This window comes from Augochlora pura, chromosome 4 (genome assembly GCF_028453695.1).
Source record: "Augochlora pura isolate Apur16 chromosome 4, APUR_v2.2.1, whole genome shotgun sequence".
Classification (NCBI taxonomy): Eukaryota; Metazoa; Arthropoda; class Insecta; order Hymenoptera; family Halictidae; genus Augochlora; species Augochlora pura.
This window is the reverse complement of record NC_135775.1, coordinates 28,324,762-28,348,734: the sequence shown is the minus strand read 5'-3', so window position 1 is coordinate 28,348,734 and position 23,973 is coordinate 28,324,762. Positions and strand designations below refer to the sequence as shown.

The 23,973-nt window shown below is 49.3% G+C and overlaps 1 protein-coding gene across 4 annotated transcripts in view; it reads left to right on the top strand.

Moving 5' to 3' along the window:
• Positions 1-869: 869 nt before the first annotated feature.
• The window catches only part of LOC144469487 (G protein-activated inward rectifier potassium channel 2), a 29,836-nt gene continuing 6,732 nt past the window's right edge, over positions 870-23,973 (top strand). For 2 of the 4 annotated variants that reach the window (XR_013493985.1, XM_078179845.1), the window contains exons 1-9: positions 870-3,417; positions 13,341-13,455; positions 14,030-14,268; positions 14,405-14,678; positions 15,132-15,324; positions 15,398-15,619; positions 16,384-16,619; positions 17,097-17,383; positions 17,935-18,190. Coding sequence is in view for 3 of the 4 variants with exons in the window: in XM_078179845.1 (XP_078035971.1) it covers positions 3,113-3,417; positions 13,341-13,455; positions 14,030-14,268; positions 14,405-14,678; positions 15,132-15,324; positions 15,398-15,619; positions 16,384-16,619; positions 17,097-17,383; positions 17,935-18,190 (2,127 nt within the window). In the remaining variant the exon portion in view is untranslated. Of the gene's footprint in view, positions 3,418-6,346; positions 6,763-13,131; positions 13,228-13,340; positions 13,456-14,029; positions 14,269-14,404; positions 14,679-15,131; positions 15,325-15,397; positions 15,620-16,383; positions 16,620-17,096; positions 17,384-17,934; positions 18,191-23,973 lie in introns of those variants that run through there. The other 2 variants (XM_078179846.1, XM_078179847.1) reach the window with 2 other exon arrangements.

Here is a 23,973-nt window from a genome sequence, read left to right as displayed (position 1 = left end):
CCCCCCCCCCCCCCCCACCCCGTCGGTGTCCCGCGTTTTTTCCGCACACAGATGAATCAGTGGACACGCGAGCACTTTTCCATACGATTCCCCGCGTCTCCGCGTCTACGAAAATAATCGGGAAAACAACTTTTTGTACGAGCTGTTCCTACCACGATCTCTGACATGCTAATCTACGCGACACTCGATCCGCCTTCGACATGCTGTTGCGATTCGATAAACGCTTATTTGTCATGTTCCAACAAGAGGGAATCTGGAGTGCCGACTCTAGTCGACCGATTTTAAAATCGATATTGTTTACTATACTATATTCGAACGCGATATCTGTGTTGTTCAATCCTATCGACCTGCAACGAAATTCTTTGTTGTCTTTAAACATTGCAGAAAATACGCGATCGATGTAACTGTATACGAAGATATGGTTTTGACAAAGGTGTACCAACAATCAAAGCCATGAGGAATTTTTTGCTCGACGATCTGCTATTCCATTTTCGTTTTCATAATTTCTAGGATTGGAATTTGCACAGAGATCCGCGGTCTAGTTGCAAGACGAGTGCCGAATAGAGCTTTCTTTCTGTCTAAAAGAACGCGTCATTGCGAGCACATCCCGAAGCAGATCCTAAACGATTCCACCGAGCACGTGGAAGCCATGACCATCGAACTTAAGCGCTATTTACTTTCGCTCGGTTCGCCGATGCCCGAAGAATCCTAAAAAGACCGTCGAACTGTCCGTAGCGTTCCGCCTATTTAAAAATCAGCGGGGCCGTTAATTTCTTTGCTTTTGGTCACAATTGCGTTGGTGGAGAGGCGAGAGCCTGTGCGCGCGTGTAGGATCGTGTGCGTGGATTATTTTCGCTTATGCCGCGGCGCACGCAATCTCAGAAGTGGTTCTCCCGTTGACAGGTTCCGAGCGGGTTTTCGCCGGCTTTCGACGTAGCCGTCGATCGAGGAGTGCCACGGCAGCGCGGTCGATCCAGCACCGATCCTGCCTAGATCCTCGCCGAGCGAACCGGGATCCACGCCGGCAGGAGAGAGTGGTGTCGTGATCGTGATCGTGATCGTGTTCGTGATCGTGATCGTGATCGTGATCGTGATCGTGATCGTGATCGTGATCGTGATCGTGATCGTGATCGTGATCGTGATCGTGATCGACCGGCGCGACGCGACGCGGGAACCAGAGACTCGAAGCGACGTGGAGTTCTTATGCAACGACCGGTGGAGGACAGGTGGACAACAGGTCGAGACCGTGGATCGTGATCCGTCGCGATCGTAATCCATCGCGATCGCGTTATGGCCCCCGTGAAACGGAAGGAACGTCGCGCGTCGACCGTGTGAATTATGAATGGTGAACGCGACGGACTGGCGCAGCTGGTGCGAATTGCGCGCGATTCGCTCGTGGAACCTGCGAGATCGCGAATCGACCGCCGATTAGATCTCCGCTGCTCGCGTCGCCAGGAAATATAAAGCTAATCGACGGGACAACAAGAAGAAACAATAGACGATCGAAAACCATAGTGTCGCGGAAGCCGTCAGCTGTGCAATCAGCGAGCTTCTCGAATTCCGTCGGATAACACTTTCTGCCAACTACTGTCAAAAAGCCAATTCCGAATTCCGGTGGAATCTGTGGTGAAAGGACCGAGAACGATCTTGGTGCTGCGACCTGTTTAACGTAATTATATCGAGAGATCTTTTGGAATCTTCACCTAGATAAGATCCTCGTAATTCATCGAGAAGAGCGGTGCTCGAAGAAGCTGAGGAGAAAGGAAACTTCGAGCTTCCGCTTGGAATATCGACGAGGATCGATGAAAAGCCCCATCCACCTGGCCCAGAACAGACCGAGAAGATCAACTGAGAAGTGCTCGAGGAAATTAATAAAATATTTGAATAATTAAACGATGAAAAATTGGTGCTACGAAAGGCAAGCTTTTTCGTGCTTTAAAGAGGAAAAAGCTGCTTCAAAAAGATCTGGTATCACGCGTTCTCCCTTCGTTAGAGGACAACGCCGGTGCTGTATAATTCGAGCTCAAGGATTCTAGTGGGTGTTACAATCGTCTCTTTGTGATCAAGAGATAAACTTTGTAGTTGCGAGGATCGTCTTTGCTAAAGCTGCTAGAATCGGCGATAGTTAGATCGAGTAAGGCGTCGCTGGGAGAAAGAGAGAGAGAGAGAGAGAGAGAGAGAGAGAGAGAGGAAGCGACATTTTCAGAGCGGAAGTGGTCGGGCGGGAGAGGAAGTCAGTGTGCGGTGACTTTTGATTCCGATGCGAAATATTGGTCGGCGTCCCGCGCGGGCACCGCGGAAAATTGATAACGATGACGAAACGGGCCGAGAATAAACGATAGTATGTGCGTTTGCACGAGAAATCGCGCGGCCGGTGTGTCGTGCCGTGGATGTGGTCGTGGAACTTGGAACGCTCTGGTGAATTTCAACGCGACCGTTTTGCATTGCAAACCGGGGGGCGTTCCCTGACGCAGTTATGTCTGTTTTACACCGGGTCGGTCTCTGTGTACGCATCTTCCGGTGCCGAGAGTCCAAAAGACTCGCCCCGGAGGGACCGAGGAGAACTCGATGAGAACTCGATGAGAACTCGATGAGAACTCGAGGAGGCCGAGGTAGGACGGAACAAAAGGCGCGGAGGAAGAGCTAAATCGGTGGGATCGGAAGGGAAATGCTCCGCAAAGTGGCGTCCCTGGCGAATCGTAAATTCGACTGACGTCTTCGCGAGCAGCGTCCCGACCGCGTAAACCTTGGCTGGGGACTATTGCTGGATTCGCAGCCGGCCGAGGAAGGGTTCCTGCCAGCGACACTCCGTGCTCTCTCTCTCCCGGTGCGATTCAATTATCTCCGAGTTTCCCGCGCGAGTGGACAAGAGAACGGGCCCCGCACCGATGCTCCCGCGAGATCGTCGTCAGAGATCGACCAGAGAGAGGGGAGAGAGAGAGAGAGAGAGAGGCTTTTCTCTCGTGCACGCACCACCGCGCCGATACGCAAGCCGGTAGTCGTAGCTGAAGAAGTTCACCCGCGGGTAAAGCTATAAATACGAAAAGGCGAGAGAAGGGACAGCAGAGAGAGGCACCGGTGTCGGCGGCATCGTTCGGGATCGTTCAACGAAATGCTCATGACCGAAAAAGGGTCTCACAGGGAAGGAACCAACGTGGAATCGGACGAGCATTCGACGGCGACGGCGACGGCGACGGCGACGGCAACCGGCAACGACAATCTGCTGCCATTGAACGAGCTGCTCGTTAACTCGACCGTTCCTGCGGCCGCGGTCGCGGCGAAACTGAGCGAGGACTCCGCCGACGAGGCTGGACGAACCAACGCCGAGAAACAGAGGCGCGGTATTCTTAGCAACTTCCAGAGGAGAACGTTCAGCAGGGTCAGCTTCAAGGGAGAGACCGGCCCTTTATTGAGCAGGTGCCTCTATCTTTCATTTATCGCGGACCGACGTACACCCTACTCGAGGTTTCCGTTCGATCAGGGTAATGGAGCCGGTTACCGTGGGCTGGCCAATTGCTGTGTCTTTGCTTTGTTATCGTACGTAACTAATTCTACATTTATCGACTAAGACATTCTACAGTTTTTATTCTTATATTTTAATTCTCCCTTTAAAATGGAAATATTTCTGTGTTATTCTATTTAGAGTAGATCATGCCCGCAAACAAATCAAAGACACCATACAGTATTCTTATCAAAACTGTCCGCTGCTCGAGGGTTTGAAAAAAATGATCCCTAATCAACAATATTTCTTCCTTGATTTAACTCTATATAGGAATCGCGACTTTTCATCCGATGTTTAATGCTTTCGCAACCGAAGGTGTCCTTCCAGTTGACGCCGTTGCATTTCTTGCCGAATCTCTACGGCATTGATAGACGAGCTCATTAAGTATATCCACTCGTGCCGATGGATATCATTCGAGCACATTTCGCCGCAATAATAGGAACAATGGAAGCATAATTATACGAACGAGACGCTACCGACGATCGTGTGACTTTCGGAGCATGTTTTTGATTGGATGTTTTTAGTAGCTCCGTTTTCATTTAGAAACTCGAGGTCTGCCACGACGAAGATAATTGACTTTTATGAGAGAAGTACGAGTGATGACTTGATACATTTTGCGGAAGCCTATCGCGTCGCATATTTATTGCAAATAGCTCATTTTGCCGAGTGATAATGGTATTAGTAGAACCGAGGACTTTCGAGGGACCCGAGCCAGTGTCTCGTTGCTTCTTGACCGAATCTCTGGCAAATATACAAACAATTGCCATTCGTCTCGATGACTACTTTCGCATGGATACATCGACTGTAAGTGCTTCTGTTCCGGTGATACTCGAATTTTGTGTATTTTCTCTTTGGACGAGCAGAGTTTGTGGATTTAAAAGTGCGTAGATTTGTTAGTGATGCGATACTGTCTTGTCAGCCTATGACCAGAACTCGTTAGAAAGAAATGAAGTAGATATTAACCCTTTGCCCTACGATTTCTTCCACCACGACGATAATATTCTCTGCAAAATTTTCTCTGAAACAATTCTCATATGTATTCGTTCGCTTTCGTTTCTACAATTTCATGACCGATCCGACACGTTGTTTAACGTTGCTAATCATCCTACGTTGAATGCAAAAATATCCAAACGCCAACTACTCTGCATCCTCCTCTGTATCCATTTCGTGGACGCACTCAATGTCGCAAATTTATTTCAGCGGACGGCGGACGTCATAAACTCCGAACGCCCTACACAAAGACGGTCTGTCGAGTGTTTCGAAAAAGAAGCCATTGAGGCGACGCGACGGCCAGGTGTATCCGCGGCTCGAACCCATCGCGATAATTCCGTCAATGGCGCCGCGGCGCCGTCGAAAATACGCAGCGTCGACTCGTCGAGAACTGGATCACAATACTCGGGCCGCGACCCCGCGAAAATAGCGACCGGCCGTTCCTGTTTCCCTGCCGCGATCGGCAGAAATCTCGCTTCTCGTGACGGGAATAGATTCGCCTAATTGCGGAAGACGCTGATGCGTCGACCAGAGGCTTTCCCAACTGGATTTCCTCACACCCCTCCTCCCCCCGAGCAGAGCAAACATTTCGTGTTGATCGGTACATGGACGTCGTCGTAGTTTTGATAATAGCAAAATTGCTTTCGAACCTGGCATAGCAATTTCTGCTTCAAAGCATTAAGAGCCCGCAAATCTTGAGGCATTTGTCATATTATCTCAAAGACCAGAGTAGGCTATGGACGAATATCCCTAAAATCGAGAAAAATTCGAAAGTAGTCCACTCGATCGCGCCTTTAGGAACCGGCAGAGTACCTGGCGTCGTTGTCCCGCGAGTTTGATCACGATGTGCATGCACCGCGCGGCGAACTGTTCGGTGTCGCACCTGAGCAGCGGTTTGGCCCGCGGTGTTCGTTGTCATCGCGGCTCCATCTCTATCCGCGTCGCCGAATCTAGCGGATCGGTGCCAGCGGCTGGCGTAGCGAGTACAAAAGGAAAATCGTTTGGCCAAGGTTCGAAATTGGATCGCTTCAGTGTCGGCCGAGCCTCCGCTCGCCAACGAGTCCGTTAATTAAACGTGCCCTCTCGGTGGCTCTTTGCTCGGCGAGCCCCCGCCGTTCGCGTTCGATCCTGCATCGTCTCCCGATGATTTCGGCGAAGGACGCGCGTCGACCATTATAAATAGTCCGGGAAGTGCGTACATTGTTTTTTTTTGGTTGAGCGGGAAGAGCCCCGTGGGTCCGGGAACCCTTAATTTTCGCAGAACTCCCCTCGCCGACTGTTTTCGATCTTCGGCAAAGGTCGGTGCACGGTTACGCAAAACCCGCGGGCCCGATCTAGGGAGAACCGTCGCGTGTAGTGTCGTCCGGATAGTGACAACGGTCGATATCGGTTGGCAGTTTGCTAGCGATCGTGAAGTGCCCAGTGGAGTGTCATCGCCGGGATCATCGTTCGCTCGCCTTGTTCTCGAGGATCGGTCGGCGTCGTCCGATCGTGGACGATAACGCGGCCAGATCGTCGCTAAACGGATGTGGTGCAAGCGGCTGATCTGGATATTCCATTGGCTATGGACACGCTGCGATATCTGGCTTTGACGACGAGCTGCGACGTCCGTCGCGCCTCACCAACGACCGCTAGACCAGCGGCCTCGGGCGTGAACGCTTAAACTTAGACGCCGTATATTCCGGCGCGAGTCGAACCGAAATAATACGTCGGGGCTTTTCACGACGGCCATCTGACGTTCGTTTCATCCGGCGAGAGTACGCGCCCCCCCCCCCCTCTCTCTCTCTCTCTCTTTCTCTCCTTTTCTCTTTCTCTCTTCTTCTCTCTGTCTCTTTCTCTGTTTCTCTCTATTTTCATTTTTCTAGTCCGCGTAGAGTGACCCGACCACTCGCCGCCGAGACAGAGAGACACCACGTGCGATTCGATCCGCATTTATTCTTACGAGCCGCGCGCAGAACTCGGATTGGATAATCGGCGAACGATGGTACGCACGATCGTGTGGAACGGTCCCGTGAGAAACGTCGTTGTGACAAAGTGAATAGCCACCGTTTCTTCGGCACCCAGGCTCGCGAGCGTCTAGGTGATGAGATGAAGAAAATGGATGGATCCACGTCGAAAACCCTTTCGCCGAGCTCGTCGGGATCGGGGAAGGTTCACCTGGGGGACGGCATGGCGTTGTCCGGCCTCAGGAGGGCGCTCTCCCAGGTGTCCATGCTGGTCGTGAAGGCGACCAATTCCGGGGAAACCGCGTGGCGGGAGGAACTGCACAAGTATGCTGTCGCCCCACGAATTTTCCCCTACGGGTTGATCACCATACGCTTCAGTCCATCGCCTAATCGACACGCAGGGCGGGACTCGGATAACCAGGGCCGATTCCGTGTGTACGCTGTCGTTCGAATGGAAAAGAGGACGATCTTTCGAACGACGCTTCTTTACCGAGATAACTCGCTTCGATATGTTTCGATGGAGATCTGCCGTCTTGTCTGATCATGGTTTTCCATTTCCATTAATTGGAGAAAGAAATTCGTTCGATCCTCCGATATCACACTTCCTATACAAAATACTTTTCTCATACTTGGTCGCTCAGACTTTTTTTTTTTTATTCAAAACCTGGCAATACTATCGAGACCTATCGAGAAATTTGAAAATATAATTTAAACATTTTAGAACATCATTTCCTTTATTAGAACTCAATATCTCACTTCCAAGCATACTTCCAACCATAGAGTTAATCTCATTCTCTTCGTGACGCTATCACTTTTTCGAAAACAAATGTACGACACCTTGACCCAGAGTGACAGCAGAGGATTAAATATACAGAATTTCTTGATCTAATTAAATATCTAGTTCTGGTAAAAACAGGATAAAAGCGGTATCTGTGCGGAAGCTCGCTTAAATATTCAAAACGTCTACGATCCAATCAGACGCGCCCTCGAAGTCGATTATTTTAGAAACCGAACTTTCTACGAAAATATCGTATCGCCCTGTATTTTCTCAGTTCCCGCTTACCTGTCCGCAGAAACGTAAATTGCTCGCAGACAGCAGATCTTCATGTTGCATTAGAGACTAGATGAAGTCCGACGGAATACGTAAACGAGTCGAACGGACCCGATAGCGCGATGCAATATCTCGAAAATTTTCGGACGATTCTTATAGGCGACGTTACCGTTCGTTCGCCAACGAATTTAGTAAAGTCGAAATTAAAATTAAAAGCGTGCGCGCTGTAGCTGTCGAAAATCCACAGCCTAGTAATTGCGTAGACGCCGACCTTCGGGATTACCGTTTCATTGAGAAGTCTCTGGTGCTGCTAACTTTGGACACTGGTCAAAGCACACTATGTTTGCGGAAATGGTAGACAATTGACTTATTGTCCGTTTCGAAGTATGCATGAAAGTGTCCCGATCCGCTACGTTTGCCCAGCGATCGAGAGTTTAACGTTCGTCGGATCTTTGTGGCCGAGGGATCTTTTAAACAATAAACCACCGTCTCTCTCTCTCTCTCTCTCTCTCTCTCTCCCTCTGTCGGGGAGGGGGTGGGGCACGGTTTATGTCATTAGGCTCGTTGCGGCTAGTTATCATAATCGCGGCCACTTTCTCGGCCTCTGCGACGGGCGGCGCGCGTTTCTACGCGCGTGGGCCGCGAGGGCCTTTCGAAATCCTGCGCGTCGCGTGTTTCTTAACCGGTGGTTCAACTAATCAATTAACTGATTGCCAGGACTCGCGGATCCCGGTTTCATGGACCTTTCGAGCGCTCCGCGGCCACATTAGCACGTGTCCGTGAAGAAATTGCTGGCCGGCCGTAACTCGATAATCAACGCGTCGTAGGTAATCGCCTCGCTCGCGTATCGAGCATAGAGAAAGCTATTATTCTGAACTCCATTATTACTATTAACATTTATTAAGAAACTATTAGATCCTTTTAAATGGTATATATAAAATAAACGTTGCTACGTGCAAGATTTAAAAGCAGGTACGGTGGAATTAGTGGAATGGCACAAGGTGCTAAATCTAGATTTTCACTGAACTCGTTTGCTGTTCCTAATCGTTCTCGCAACCAAATGAAATTCTATTATAACAAACGCGAAGGAGTTTCGAGCTTCGCGTTGCCAGTCAATAATATGATTGAGAACTTGAAACAACAAATAAAAGGTCCATGGACGTGTTCGAGAGACCGAGGATAGAATCGCAGCTACGAGTTCAGTATGGGTCTCTTAATTGGATCAGAAACAGATTCTTGAATGTTCAATTATCTTCAAGCTCGCTCTTCAAACTTAACACTAAATAATTTAACGCAGTTTTCGAAGACTCAAGATTGCAAGTTTTCGAAGATCTTGTGATCAGCCTCGTTAAGCTAAAGATTTCTTCCGAATAAAATCGATGGTAAATCGAAGCTATTTTTATTGATGCGAGGAGTTCGACTCGCCATTGCCGCCGAAAATTAACGGAGATCGCGATGGAATTGTTAGGATGCCTATGGAATTGTGTTCGACGGTACAAAGCGAGCCCCGCGCGATGCTCCTCGAGGGCAAAACGTAGAGGAGAGAAAATCTGCGGGCGCTCCGTCACGTAGTTTTCCAGGCTCGCTAGCAACAGAGCAGCGAACAGGTGTGGAAGTCTTAATCTATTTTCATCTCGGGTCAATATGTCAGGGTTGAACGATGCAAAACCACACGAATTTAGAACGTCGTTTGCCAGGCGAACGAACCAAGCCAAATTGAAGCGGCCGCGGGTCTAGGTCCGTACGGGAAAACCTAATAACGAGGAGAGCCTGGTTAATCGCAGCCGGATGCTCCTTCCTGTACCTCCTATCCTGTTTTCTTTGACTTCGTCTTTCCCCGTTCGCGACGCCTTTGGACACGATCCATGAACGCTTTCCACTACCGCCTTGGATCCCACGATCGAAACACACTGTCCGCGTGGAAACGAAAATCCATCGCAATATTTATCCCCGTTTACCGGCCATTCCTATCCTCAACATCCAATCGAACACATTGTTAACACGAAACGCAGACGGTTCCCTATTCAAATAACACCCGCGGCTATCACAATCTATCAAAATACTCGCATCAACACGCCGAAATCCTGAGAACGATATCTTCCGAGCCAAATATTTGATTTCCCTTTAAAACATCTGCTAAGATGCCGTAATGTTTGGGTCTCGAATGTATGGCGATTTAGATTCGATAGAAAATTAATTCGGCTAATGTTTCGGCTAAATCTACAGCTAAATTTTCACCGACTGAGACCGAAAGAGATATTTCACCGACTTTTTCTTTTATTATAAACGCGCAGAGACGATCGCTTCGGAACCCAGCGAATTATGAAGAAGCTTTACGAACGAAGACGAAAACATTCAAACAGGCTGTTCGAGCGTTCTCGGAACACACGAGAGCAACACATGGGAATCCTTCGTCAGAAACGGGACACTCTAGCGGCCGGGAATAAACGTCCCGCGAAGTTCAATAGCTCCGCGAAGACGGCGATCGGGAACTATTTCCGTTCGCGACGGGTCGAATCGTCGCTGACGGGGACGACCGAAAAAAAAAAAAAGAAACGGAATTAGGCGATTTCCTGAGAGACTGCACCGGGAACTGGCAGAATGACAGAGCACACGGGGACGCGGGTTGCACTTCGATTAAGCGAACAGCCCACCCTCTTCTCGGCCAGGGATAACAAAGCGAATTTCGGTGCCGGCCCCGCTAGCCTTGGATAAATATACGACCCCCATGGTTTACGCCGACGCTATAAAGTTTAGAGGCAGATCCTTCCCGAGCCACAACACGTGAGAGAGTCCAGCTGAACGGCCGTGCTTTTGATCCTTTTCTAAGCTCGGAACAAATTCGAAGTCTTTGTCTGATACCTGAGAAACTTACGCCTTTGCTTCGAACGATTGGAAGATTTTTCCGATTAATTCAAGTTCATTCGAGAGAATAATTAATTAGTTGAAATTAGGTGAATTTAGGTCGACTCGTAATAAGTATTTTTTCTACCAGTTCTAGAAAACCGAAGTCGGTTTATCAATCCTCTAACAATTTTATTAAATCAAGATTCGTGTCTCATCGTTCTTTAATTTTTCTAATGATCTCATAAATGCGTGAAAATCGCAGTCTAGCAACCGGAACTTGCGATCTATTCAGTGGATCAATTAATGTCTCAATGCGACCTGTGAATAAGGTCAGAGAAGATATTTTAAAGAAAAATAATTCTAAAGATTTCGAGACTCTGAACGAACAGCAACTCGACACCATCGCTGACCAAAAATTGAAAAATTTTATTTAACGCCAAGTGGACTATTCTCGAACGTGTATTACCCTGTCGTTAACAGCCAGTTATCGTGGCGAGCTCTACCAAACCCAACAACCGTGTAGGTGTGTGCCCGCGGTTGGAAGAACACGTTGACACCTCGGCGTCGCGCGTATCTCGGTAAAATCGGGACAAAGTCGATACCGTGGCCGTGGAAAGACAAGTTCAAAGAGACCGACAGTCATCCTTGGGCTCTGCCAACAACGTTAGCGCCTTCGATACGCGAATTGTAATAATCCGTGACTGCGCAACACGGCCCGTAAACAGCCGGGGACAACACGCTTCTAATCCCGAACGTCCGTGTGTGCTTTACGAAGATTCGGAGTCGCCTCGCCGGTCCGCGATTTATTTCGGGCACGGTTTCGTTTCGATCAGACGGCGATACGCGTGCGAGTGTCGTCTGGCGAACGGCGCTGGAATTCACGCCGTCATCCGGAAGCGGTGACGCGCGTATTTATTCGCACAAATGACGACGATTATTATTTATACCGTCACTTATTCCCTTTTGATTCCCCACCGAGGTTTCTTTTTCGCAAATTAACAAGGCATCCCCGCGGCAGACGCGACCCTGTAAACATTTCTATAAAACGACCAACGTCACCGGCGCCCGGATGGAACGGAATCGGGCAAACATTCGCTCGCGAGGTTCCATCGCACATGTTTTCGGCGAGGAGGGCTACGTACACCGCGGGACCACTTTGCGGCGAATCGAACGAAAACCCCCGGGACCCGAGGAACCGATCGGAACGAATTATAAATGCGCCGCTTTTAGACACGGCGGATGAGATACACCTTTAATAATAGACTCGATGATTAACCAGTCTCTTAATACGATCGCTGCCACTGTTTATCTTCTGATCCATCATTAGTCACGGTTGATTTACAAGAGAAAAAAGTTGCTCGAATAAATCTGTCGCGTTCGCGTAAACGCTGCCCGTGGGAATCGATTCGTCACGATCAACCGGGTTTAGGTTGATAGGGCGATTCCCTTAGCCATCAAAAGGAAGACGCGCTCTGTTTTTTCGGGGGGCTCGAAGAGAGACGAAACTCGATAAAAACGCGCGCGAGAATAGAATTCGAGAGAAAATAACCCGCGCGGCGATATTTCGAATTGCAAGCTCGAAACGTTCGGCAGTCGAACAACATTATTTTCCGAGCCATGGACACCGGGCTCCTCGCGACCGGCAATGACGCAAAGAGGCGAAAAGGAAAGTGGAAAAACAGAGACACGATCGACGTCCTTCCCGAAATACAGCGAAAGACGAGGATGAAAATATTCGCGAGGAATTTTCTTTGAGCTCTTACCCCGAGGGACCCTGAGGCGCGTTCAACCTTCTTCGACGATTTTCTATTCGCGGTTTCCGAACGATTTACGAGTAGACGTGTCCGCCCCCCCCCCCCCCCCCCCCCGTGAATCACGGGCACACGGAAGATCATCGATGGCGGGTTCGTCTGTCGATTTTCTGGCAGATTGCCCCTCGATCGGTCCATCCTCTGGCTCCAACGAAAAGCCGCTCGACCGTAAATTATGTCCTCTGGCATTAAGCTCCGTATATTTCCGAGCAGACGATATTACCGTTTTAAACGGCCTTTAGAGAACCCGTGGGAGAGGCGGCGGCCCGTTTCTCGTTCGAACGCAACAACGTCGAACGTTTCGCCTCTCGTGCCAGATGGAAAAACGATCCGCCGAAAACGTCGCGTCGATCAATCGATCGCAGAATCGTTTTCTATCGCGGAGGAACATTTCTCTGATCTCTGATCTCCAAAGTTAGCGACAGATGAGCCAGTGTTAAGATCATCAGATTTATTGTGCGATCATCGTTGGTTACTAGACTGTGGAATGTCCGCGTGGAATTTGAAGAACAGCTCTTGATTTTAGTTAAGTGAGAGCGAAATGAAATTATTCCTTGTTTTTTTAGAGACTCGTCGAATATAAGAGAAGCTCGTAATAACAATGATACGTCTCGATTACTCTCGAGAAACAATATTTCTCTTTCCATTAACAGAAGCGAATGAATTCGGAAATATTTTCGAAAACATCGCGCGCGAAGCCATTTTTTATTTCGGACCGGGACAAAGCGTCGAGAAAAAATAGTTTCTCGCGGCGAGATGATAAAAATATTTTCCACGAGAAAATTTCCGCGTCGCCATGGAATCTGAGTCCGACTTCCAAGTTCATTCACACCTTCATTCTACCACCGGCCCATTGAAAACGCGACGCTTCGACCGCCGGTCGAAGCCGGCGAAAGATACGGGGGAACGGTTCACGAGTAGAACTCTAAACGCCCTTTGTGTTTTCATACACCCTTCTCCGATACGCCTGCTGCCTTAACCCAGACGTAGTCACACGTCACCGACACTGAGCGGCTGGGACCGCGACGGCTTGATCCGCGTTAATAAATCATCCCCTCGAGCCGAGCGGGCAGAAACGAGGTTTTTATTGCTACGAATTAAGTTTACAGCCACTAGAGAGAGAGAGACTGCTCTAGTACGGCGGCGACCGGTTCTACGTGTTAATGGGCAACAACCCGTCGTCTGCGTTTCAGATACCGACAGACCAGGTTCAGCTCGCGGCGGATCCGCAAGAGGGTGGTTTTCAAGCACGGCGATTGCAATGTCGTACAAGGAAATGTCGCCAAGCGGCGACGCCGTTACCTTCAGGTAATTTTAAAGTATTTCTAAAAGCGTAACGGCCGTGTGCGCTAGCCGGCCGACGATCGCGGCGACGTCGTTCAAGGCGATTCCGGCGAGGCAGCCTCGGTCGACGACTACACCGACCGCGCGGCGGCGTCTCGAGGTTCCGTATTTTCCACAGCGATTCCATCGCTGCGAGAGAAACCGACGCCGAATAATATCCTCTTACCGTTCTATACCCGAACCAGACGCCGGCTATTCCCACTCACCCTTCCTCGATTTATAATTTCAACCACTTGCCAAAATTGCCCAGCATCTATATAGCCTCGGCGAGACTTTCCGCGCGGAACAGCTGACACCGCGATCCTCTGGGAACGCCGCGGTACCACCAAGCTCCAAGGAACTAAAATTACCTTTCTCTTATGTAAAATCGAACACAGGCTATGCTATTTTTGGGCCCCGATTTCAGCCCCGATTTCAGCCCCGATTTCAGCCCCCATCGCGGCTCACCGGCCGCCAAAAAACGATCCTTTCCCGAACGAGTCCTTCGATGCTTCCAATTCAGTCGACGTATCGTTTCATCAATGATCATCCATTGCAGGACATCTTCACGACGCTGGTGGACGCCCAATGGCGATGGACGCTGCTAGTCTTCTCCATGAACTTCCTGCTCTCGTGGCTCGGGTTTGCTCTGATATGGTGGCTGATAGCGTACAGCCACGGGGACTTGGACCCGGAGAATTACACGAATCCGAACCTGACGTTCACCCCGTGCATCGTCGACATCCGAGGCTTCACCAGCTCGTTCCTCTTCTCCATCGAGACGCAGCACACTATCGGGTGACTAGTCGGATTCCCAATCCTCGCAGGATCCATTTCCTGGATCAGTTTCCTGGATTCGAACCAATTTCGGGCGCTGTCTCGGCGTAATTCGACTTTGAATCGTGCGTGATTTTAACGAGACCGAACGTTTCAGGTACGGCTCGAAACACCCGACGGACGAGTGTCCGGAGGCGGTGTTCGTGATATGCATCCAATCGATGACCGGCGTGATACTGCAGGCCTTTATGGTCGGCATAGTGTTCGCGAAGCTGTCTCGGCCGAAGAAGCGGACGCAGACATTGCTGTTCTCGCGGAACGCCGTGATCTGTCAGAGGGACGGCCAGCCGTGTCTGATGTTCCGTGTCGGTGACATGAGGAAGAGCCACATCATCGAGGCACACGTCAGGGCGCAGATGATCAAACGGAAGGTGAGCGGGAGGGGGACCTTGGACTTAGCGGTGGAAACGCGAGACGAAACACGGTTCGCGTATACGCTTTTCACCGAAACACGCTCTTTCGCCGCGCTCCCCCCTTTTCTAATTCTATTTTTACCGAGTCGCATTTATTCCGCAATAACTCAATATATTTATATAATGTCAGAAGCGGAGCCAGCGGCTAGAGAAAGACGGAAGACAGGGGGGTGTTTCGGAGATGGCGACTTGACGCTAGCTTTCTCATTGTCCGAATTGTAAAACGTCACTAAAATTATTCGAGCTATGCGAGACATTAATTAAAGACAGAGAGAATGAAAATGGAAAGAGACAGACGATTTGTTTTGTCGACGACAGATTTTCTACGAAGCATAATTCTCCGAGAAAAGTTCGAGGGGAATAAGATAAAAGTTCTGCTAAATTCTAGCTGCATCTTCCGTTGCATTTCAGGTGACAAGGGAAGGAGAACTGCTGCCGTTCTTCCAGACGGAATTAAAGGTTGGCGGCGACGGCGAGGAGGACAAGATATTCTTCATTTGGCCGACAACGATCGTCCACAAGATCAACGAACAGTCGCCTCTTTATCACATATCAGCCAGTGATATGCTGAGGGAGCGTTTCGAGATCGTGGTGATGCTGGAGGGTGAGTAAACCCGTCGATGATTCGATTAAGTAAATGGATGACGGTGTTCAGAAACGTCACGATATTATTTCAGGTGTGATCGAGTCGACCGGCATGACCACGCAAGCAAGAAGCTCCTATCTGCCTTCGGAGATACTGTGGGGACACAGGTTCGAGCACATAATCACGTTCAAGAAGGAGACAGGGGAATACGAAGTGAACTATACACTGTTCAACAACACCTACGAGGTGGACACGCCGCTCTGTTCCGCCGCCGATCTCGACAAGATTCGTGCGATGCAGCGCGCGAAGGGAGGTACGACAATCGTCGAATTTCCCGACGAATTTCCCGACGAATTCCCCGACGAATTTGTCGACGGTTCTTCGCCGCTCTTTCCATGCGGATCGCAAAAAGCGAGCACTGATTGAGGATCGCGCGAGCCCGGGGAAAATGTAATTGACCCCGATTAACATGAATCAAGTTCATTCAATCTGCGCCGATACTAATCGCGTCGCTCGAACTTTCCTCTATATTTATAGACTAGGAGCGCGAGGGTCGAGGATCAGAAAGCAGTGTATGTAACTCGCGAATCGCTTTTGTCCGTGAATCATCGAAGCAAACAATAGTTAGCGAATTTTCGCTTTTGTATAGTAATGCCTAAAAAATTAGTAAACTTTTCTGCAAGCTTGCTCTAATAAGTAAGTTTTGCTTTCTATATGATCCTCGCGAACGGCAGTCGCTGTTAGTTCTCCCCCTAGAAGTCTATAGAGGTATATAAACCGCGGGAAGACACCCGTTTCTCGTTCGAAACGTCGGGAAACTAGTCGGTTTATGGACCGTGTGCCCGGCTCGATCGAAAGAACGTCTCGTTGCGGGATAAGCAACGGGACGGTTAATTCCGGACAGGTTCGTAAACGCCGTGGAAACGGTTAACGAGAAGGCGGTGGCGGCTCGCGTGGCGCCGTAAACGAGATTCCCGGATAACGAGCCGGATAGTTTCGGTCTCTCCGGATCGCGATCGCCCCCAATATTCTATCGCCATACGGCCGAACAGATTTAAATTCCATGGGTGATTTCAGAGCGCATGAGCAACAGCGGGTTCCCTCATTACCGGGACGCGTCCAGCAGCTCGTTGACTACCGGATCCGGTTCGAGCCTGGCATCGTCGACCGGCGGACTGCACATGAACGTACCGATGACTCCGCTGACTCCGATCCCGGTCATGATCACCGGACCGGACGGTTCCTTGAGGCGCGAGAGCATGCAGAGCATGCAGATCGAAGGGAAAACGCCCGTCTTTTATACTCAGAACGAGGTACGGCAACCACCGATCTTATTTCTACCGGCAAATGGCAACCGTTTCGCCGGACCTGGCCTTCTTTACCGGTCACAGGAATAATTATTAAAATACAGGAGAAATTGAACTGCTCTTCGATAATTATTAGATTATCTGCGGGCCTTTATGGTATATGTAAATCTATATAAGGCGAGGAGACGAGGATATCGGCGAGAGGCGATTGCTATTTTTAATGCCAGTCGATGCGAAGCGGAGCGTGTATCTAGTTAGTTACCATAACTAGTTTATAATAATTTATAATAACTGATTTATAATGATTAGTAATAACCAACTCGTTCAGGTTACTATACACGTTAATGAGAAATTTCTTGAAGACTCGTTGTCCAGCAACAATATTACATACAGGAATAAATATCATGTAAAACTCCCTGCGACAGAAGTATATCCCAGGAAGAGGTTGCGGTTTCGATTAACTTGCGGTGTATCTTTTCGTAGCTGCTGGATAGCGAGGCCCATTCTATCGGCCACATGTCAGAGGAGGCAAAGAACCAGGAGGATTATAATCGCGTGCTGGAGGACATCAACGCGTCGCTGAGGAAGAATCGAGCGGAGGAGAGGAAAAAGGACGATAGGAGGATGCACAAGGATGCGTCGAGAGCCATGATGGACTCGAAGAAGAGCGACGTCATGAGGCGATCCACCTCGAGGACAACCATGGATCAGATTCCAGGCCTAATCAACCCTCCGCCGAAGTCACCGTCCCGACTGCATTTAGAGTCTAGGTGAAGAAGCCTTCTAAAAGCCTCTTCTAGATGCCACTTGAGTCTGGCGTCATGCGAAATTGCCGGACTCGAGTTCACAGACTTGTCGATAAATTTCGACGGCGTTTCGATATCGTGCAAGAAAATTAATGAAAATACCGAGTAAACTGCTCATCTAGAGAAGACTGTCGAAGAAGAGCTCGCCGATCTTGATCGCGTTGTTGCGCTTGCCTGTACAATCTGGAACTAAAAGATCAGTCAAAATTATTAGGACTTAATTATTACTATAATTAATTGTTAGTACAATTTTATACAGTATCAGTATTATTTACTCACGACAGACTGTTTCATCTTGCCCATAAACCGATCTTATACAAGAGAGAAATGAGAGAAAATCGTGTTTCATCGAATAGCAGAAGAACTTTTCCGTGTCTGACTGTGGCAGTCCGTTTCCTCTAGCGCTAAAATCACACACCGGTTTCCAACGCAAACTTTGTCATCAATCGAAACGATCCTGCGTTCGTCTATCCGGTTCGAAAACTGGAATTAGCTAATTGAGTTTGCGGTCGCAGGCACCAGAAAATCGCGGAGCCTCAGGAAGACTACCGCGAGCCACTCCCTCACCCGCTTTCCCCGTCGAGGAGATCGAGCTTGGGGGACAACCACAAACCCAGGGAGCCTCTGAAGAAGACCAGCTTCATCCTCGGCGACGACGACAACGTGATCACGATCCCCGAGGCTGGTCATCGGAGTCCGGACCAGATCGACACGGACTCGTCGAAAACGAATCATCATCCTCTGAGCAGAGGCCGGCAGGAGCAGGTTTAGGTGAGTGATCGACCGAACTGTCGCGACAGTAGTTAACCCCTTGACTTGAAATCTGTCAATTTCAATAATTTCTCAAAAGGCGAATGCTTAAACATTACCACCTCGCGCTACGATTATATACTTAACAATTTATTACTAGTCTCTTTAATCACGAATCGGCTCGTCAAAATACGATAAGGGGTTAACGATCGCTCCCGCGAATCAAAGGGTTGCTCAACGATATTCCGTGGTCACGCTGTGATTCGGGGGAAGTCCCGGCAGCTTGTTACACGACGGTCGCTTCCGGCCCAGCATCGATGACCCGCCATCAAACGAAAGGTAGAGTCTCCTCGGACAAATTGCCACGAAGAGGAGGATCACAATTACTGCCCAGGCGATTTGCAACGATCGACCTCTTAAAACGCGGCTCGACTTCACCGTAGACCGGACTTCTAAATTATTCTATCTGGGGCACAAAGACGTCATGCCGGGCTGCCTTCGTACTATACTCGCATATACTCGAGTTCCTTCAACTAGACCGCATCCGGTCCACGCCGGATCGAGTCTCCGATTTCTTCGTCCGTTTCCCCGGTTTTCCGCAAAATTGAATTGCTTTGCAGACTACGTTCAGATATCCTGTTTTATTTCGATCGAAGTTACTGTTACCTGGGACTCTAATTAAAAGGAGCGCGATCGCCGTGAGTCACACTGTCGGTACACGAGCGTGTTTCGCAGTTTCCGATGTAACGCAACGGACGGCTGCGTTACACACCGTGTATAAATAGAATCGAACGCGTTAACTTTAGAGCGCAATCGACAGCTACACCATAAATCTCGCCAGCGAACCGACCTTTCTCAGAGACGCGAATCGGGCGAACTTGAACTCGAACGGTGTTTGACACAAATCGATGAAGACGACGGGGATCGTTCCATGGCCGTTGTTCGAGCAAAATTCTCTGGTCGATCTACCGTATTCTATTTTCTGCGTTACTACTTTATCTGTGGGCTCGTTCGTAGGATCTAGATTCTTTTCTGCCGATTTAAAACGGCTCGGCTCGAGAAACCGGCGATCGAGAACGCCGGCGATTAAATAAATGGCAAGCATTTCAGTGGAACGAATCTTTAACGCGACTCGGGATCGGTCAGCTGGCTCAGCGTCTACATTTCATCGGATTCTTTTTCTCGCGTGGCACTGCATACGCACAGAAAAATAATACTTATTTTCTGTGAACGGTGTAATTCTGGTTGCTCGCGAGAGTCAGCGCCGTGGCACGCTTCGCAGATCCGAGCGCGCGCTTGTAGGCTGAGGCTAAACGAGCCCGGAAATCATCGGTTAAATGGCATGCCGTGATGATCTGGACAGCGATGAGCTCTGGAAGAAATTATCTCCTTCGTTCCACTGGCCGTGGACTCGCTGGTATATTCGTCGAATCTACGCAAAATATAGAATGAGTATTAGAATTTTTCAACAGAAAAATTCGTATCTTATACAATCCTATGCGTCTAATTGGTATGCAGGTTAAAGATACGCTCGTTAAAGAACGCCAGGAATTTTCCAATTAGCAATCGAACCTTTCAATTTCCAGACGAAAATATGTGTATATTCGAATATAATCGTAAAACGAACCGACTGCAACGTGGCAAAGACTTTTCCTATCCGTGCACAAGAATAAATAATTACTATTATAATCAAGTAATAAATCCAAGATGGTACGGTGACCTTAAAAACTTTCATCAAGAACCCGCCCACAATTGGCCAAATATTTGCACCTCGGGAAAGGTCAAGTCTGAGATAAATATTTGCAGCTGGAAAGCGACAGAGAGAGAGAGACAGAGAAAGCACTTCAGCCGACTCCTGACCTCGATTATGAAATTACCACTGAACCTACCAGGGTCGAAATGACCGGTTCCTTGCACGAAACAATTATTATACATTATCGGTGCAGGTCTTCTAATAAAAAGACCGAGGAATCCGAACCAGTTCTTTTGTTGCGAGACAGTGTTGTTACGGCCGGGCAGGTTAAGTAAACGAGACGACGGAAACGGCTTCAAGGTTCCACGGAAAGGGAAACGCGGCAGGAGTCTCGACGTCTAAATATTCGGTCGTACCGTGATGCAATGGGCCGGCGCGACACCGTCGGTTGAAGGGCAGATGGATGAGCGCAGAGGACTAAGTGGATGGTCCGGAGAGCCGTAGGTTAGACGACACTGCTCGACACGACAGGACGGGATGAGTTTAGCGGCGGGAAGTGCCCTCGTTATCACGCCAGTCAATTGTTTAATCTCAGCCGGCGTCCCTCCGGCCTCTCCGTTGGGCCCGGGTTTCCACGCACGGCGAGCCATGACACCGCGCGAAACACGCTAAACCGGCTATCAAGTTCCTCGCGCACGTACGGATCCGTGCAAGTGCACGGCCCCGTGTCCTTGTTCCCTTCGGACACGCCGTCTCTCTCTCGAGACTCGCGCAAGCTCGACCGCCGTGCAAACGAGAACCCTAGCTCTCCCTCGTCCGCTCGTCCTTTTCCTCGTACACCTCATCCTCCTCCTCCTCCTCCTTCAACCAACGAATCCTCGACTCATCTTTTTGCTTCCTCGAAGCCGACCCAGTTTCGTTCTCGATAAAAACTTTAATACCTCGAGGTAGTAGCCTGGTCTACCCCCGGTTTGCTGTGTCGACTCTTTCCGGTTCACGAGCCCTATTGTTTCTCTGTGAAGACCGCCTCGTTCTCTTCTTTGAATACTTATTTCGAAATGACTGATTTTCCGACGATCTTTGAAAAATTGTCAGCTCCCGTTGACGGATGATTCCTTGGGAACTTTTTCATACTCCTTGGCAAGCGTGTACCTAAAATGTGTCGCAAAAGATTATTATTATTCTTTCTTAAAATAATATTGTGTTGAGAAGATGATAAATGTGACCAATAATTACGATAATAAATAGCAGCGCGCTATGAGCGTTTGCATATCTTGATTCTATCCTATCCGGGAACTCCGATGGAAATCTCGGTGAAATATCGTCAACTCTCGATTGTTCGAGCTATCGATTCTCGAGTGAACGACCTTTGTTACATGGAGAGAGAAAGAGGATAAGAGAAAGAAAGAGAGAGAGAGAGAGAGGAGTCGATTCCGCGTTCCTCCAGGCAGGTTTCTACAACCGCGTTATCGCGATTCTCTCAATTTCTTATTCAAAACAGCCCATTGTCCGCGAGCGACAATGAGCGGCGTCTAGAATGACAGCCGGCGCGCGAGGATGGAAAAACGACGAAGCGTATCACCTTGCGGCGCAGGAATTGCGACATCCTCCTCCGGCACTGTCCTCGGTCTGATATGTTGATTATGCTTGCACTATCTCGCGAATAACGAATCGCGTGCTCCTGTTCGCGCCTCGTATGCTCGCCCCGACGCTTCTTCCTCTGGCAGATACATACTAAACTCGTCCGTGACTCACGACCGAAACGCAAACAAAACTCTATTTGCAAGAGTACGACGGTGACTTCTGAAATTCTCGAGCAATTAACCCACGTGTCAACGTATTAGGATAATTGTAGGACAGAGCAGCAAATACGTCGTCTAACTTATAATTTGTCGGTAGGAAAGCCTAAGGGAACGATGAGACATTTCCTCGCTGAACAGACTAGCATTTCGAACGACCAAAAAGAAAAATAGAATGCGACAGTGATAAATTTCCGAATGCTTATCGCGTCGTGAACGAGCGCAACATTCGCGACACAGTTGACCACTGAAATTCTCTACGACCTATAGAGCGCAGCTATAATCTTCGAACAGAAACGGATCAACCCTTTGCGAGTAATTAAAAATCAGAGAACAGAGAAGCGAACTCCATACTCGTCTTGTTAATAGCCGCGGTTGCTTTCGCGACGAGAACTTTTTTGCGCGCGCGGCCAGCGAACAGGTGGTCCAATTGCAGCACAAGTTTGTGCACCGGTAAATCCAAGCAGCGACAAAAAGACGACAGAAACGAAAAGAAGGGAGTATCGGCGAGGCTACCGGCCGCGCTACGGTCTCGCTTTATAGCGAAACGAAAGGCGAAAGTCGAGACAGTGTAACGCCGAGGAGGAAGAAGAAGGGTGTCGTCGCCAGTGTCGTCGAGTCTCGTCGACGCGACGGGCGAACTTCGTCGTCGATTGGAGAAGAAGCTCCGGCTTTCACGCGACGGGAGGAATCGCCGTCTGGTTTTTCCACGCGGTCGCGGGCCAACAGTGCGATTACCGGGAGAACATTTTTTTATTACACGCTTGTTTACCTCATTTTCACGGCGGCGGCGGCGGCGGCGGCGGCGGCGGCGGCAGCGGCAGTCGTGACTAAGGCAAGCCGCGTGGCCGAAGGTCGTCACACTTTTCGAGCCGAGCCGTGTAAGTGTTACGATAGCGAGGCGGTAACGCGGGCCGGGGCCCGGTAACAGCTGATTCGCCAAACGGAAACTATAGATTTCTCGGCGGGCATTGTTAACGACGTTCGTTCTAGGAAAGAGAACCGCGTCGGACTCGAAGCTAGATTTTCGCTCGCGTTTAGACCGATACATCGAATCGTGCGTCATCGATATGCGTTTTTTCCTTTTTCACCGCATTGGTTGTATTTTCTGTTCGAGCAACGTTCGATTCGACGAGAGCTAAGAAAACCGAAGAAAATCGTTGGATGTGTAACTTTCTGTTCGTCCACTCGGATGTTCATCAGTGCTTGGGTTAATTAATTCATCCGTTCTTTACTTGTCAATACATTATTTATTATTAATACATCCGACCAAATTTCTTCCGCGTTCCATTCCTTTGCCTAACTGAAAATTGCATTCGTTGTATTATTAGCCGTACGGCTATCCGACTCGGTGCGATTTCCTCGACAAAGTCACTAAAATAGAAATAAAAGCGCTCGGCGAGCACGATTTATGGACGCTCGAAGATTGATAACAACCATCAATGGGAAAACGTTCCGATCGCGTCGTGCATCCGATTAAACAACCGTTTGCACGTTCCTCGTCGACGATTGCGGTTAGAGTTGCGAGCAACGAGCTGCGTGGAAGCATTAACGTATCGCTGATCGTCGAATTCATGAATGAGCCAGAGCCTGCGGACGTAATTAATGAGATGGACGTCGGTAATTGCACGCGTGTCGACGCTGTCGGATCGTAGCCGGACAAATGGTAACGGATCACGGCGAGGAAACGGCGGAAAATATGATTTTTTGTCGGGCGACCGTGAATCAGTGCTGTCCAAGGAATCCCGAGACGACGGTCCGCTTTCTCATTAAATCATTAAATCGTGACTCATCGCGGGACGCGATCGAGAAGAAGACGCAAAGGCGTTTCTTAAAATCCGTGCTCCGGGGATCTTGGGGACCCGTTTCCTAACTCGACTCTCGTCCGAACGGTCGCCGCGTGTCCCGATGGTAAAAGTCTTCCTTTCGAATTCTGATTGCATGACGGCGATAGCGAAATTCATTGACCAGATGGCCTGTTGCCATGGAAACGCCGCCCACCTGTTCGACCGCGAAAACTGTGCGCGTCGACCTTACCGAATCGCAAGGGATGAGGCTTTTAATCGACTAGCCAAGATTCTCTCTTCTTCTCGCACTAAACTCTTCTTCACACTGAAAGGTGCGCGAACGAGCTAATTAACGAGCGCGACGAAAATTCGTACGGTCCTCCGTATTGGATCGGTGATCGCAGCGCTCGGCGATGCTCATCGAAACGTCACGGTCATGCCCTCCGGCCTCGTTGACGTAATTGGTTATTATCACGGCGAAGTGTGTCCCCTATTAGTGGATACCAGTGTACACACTGTCCCTTG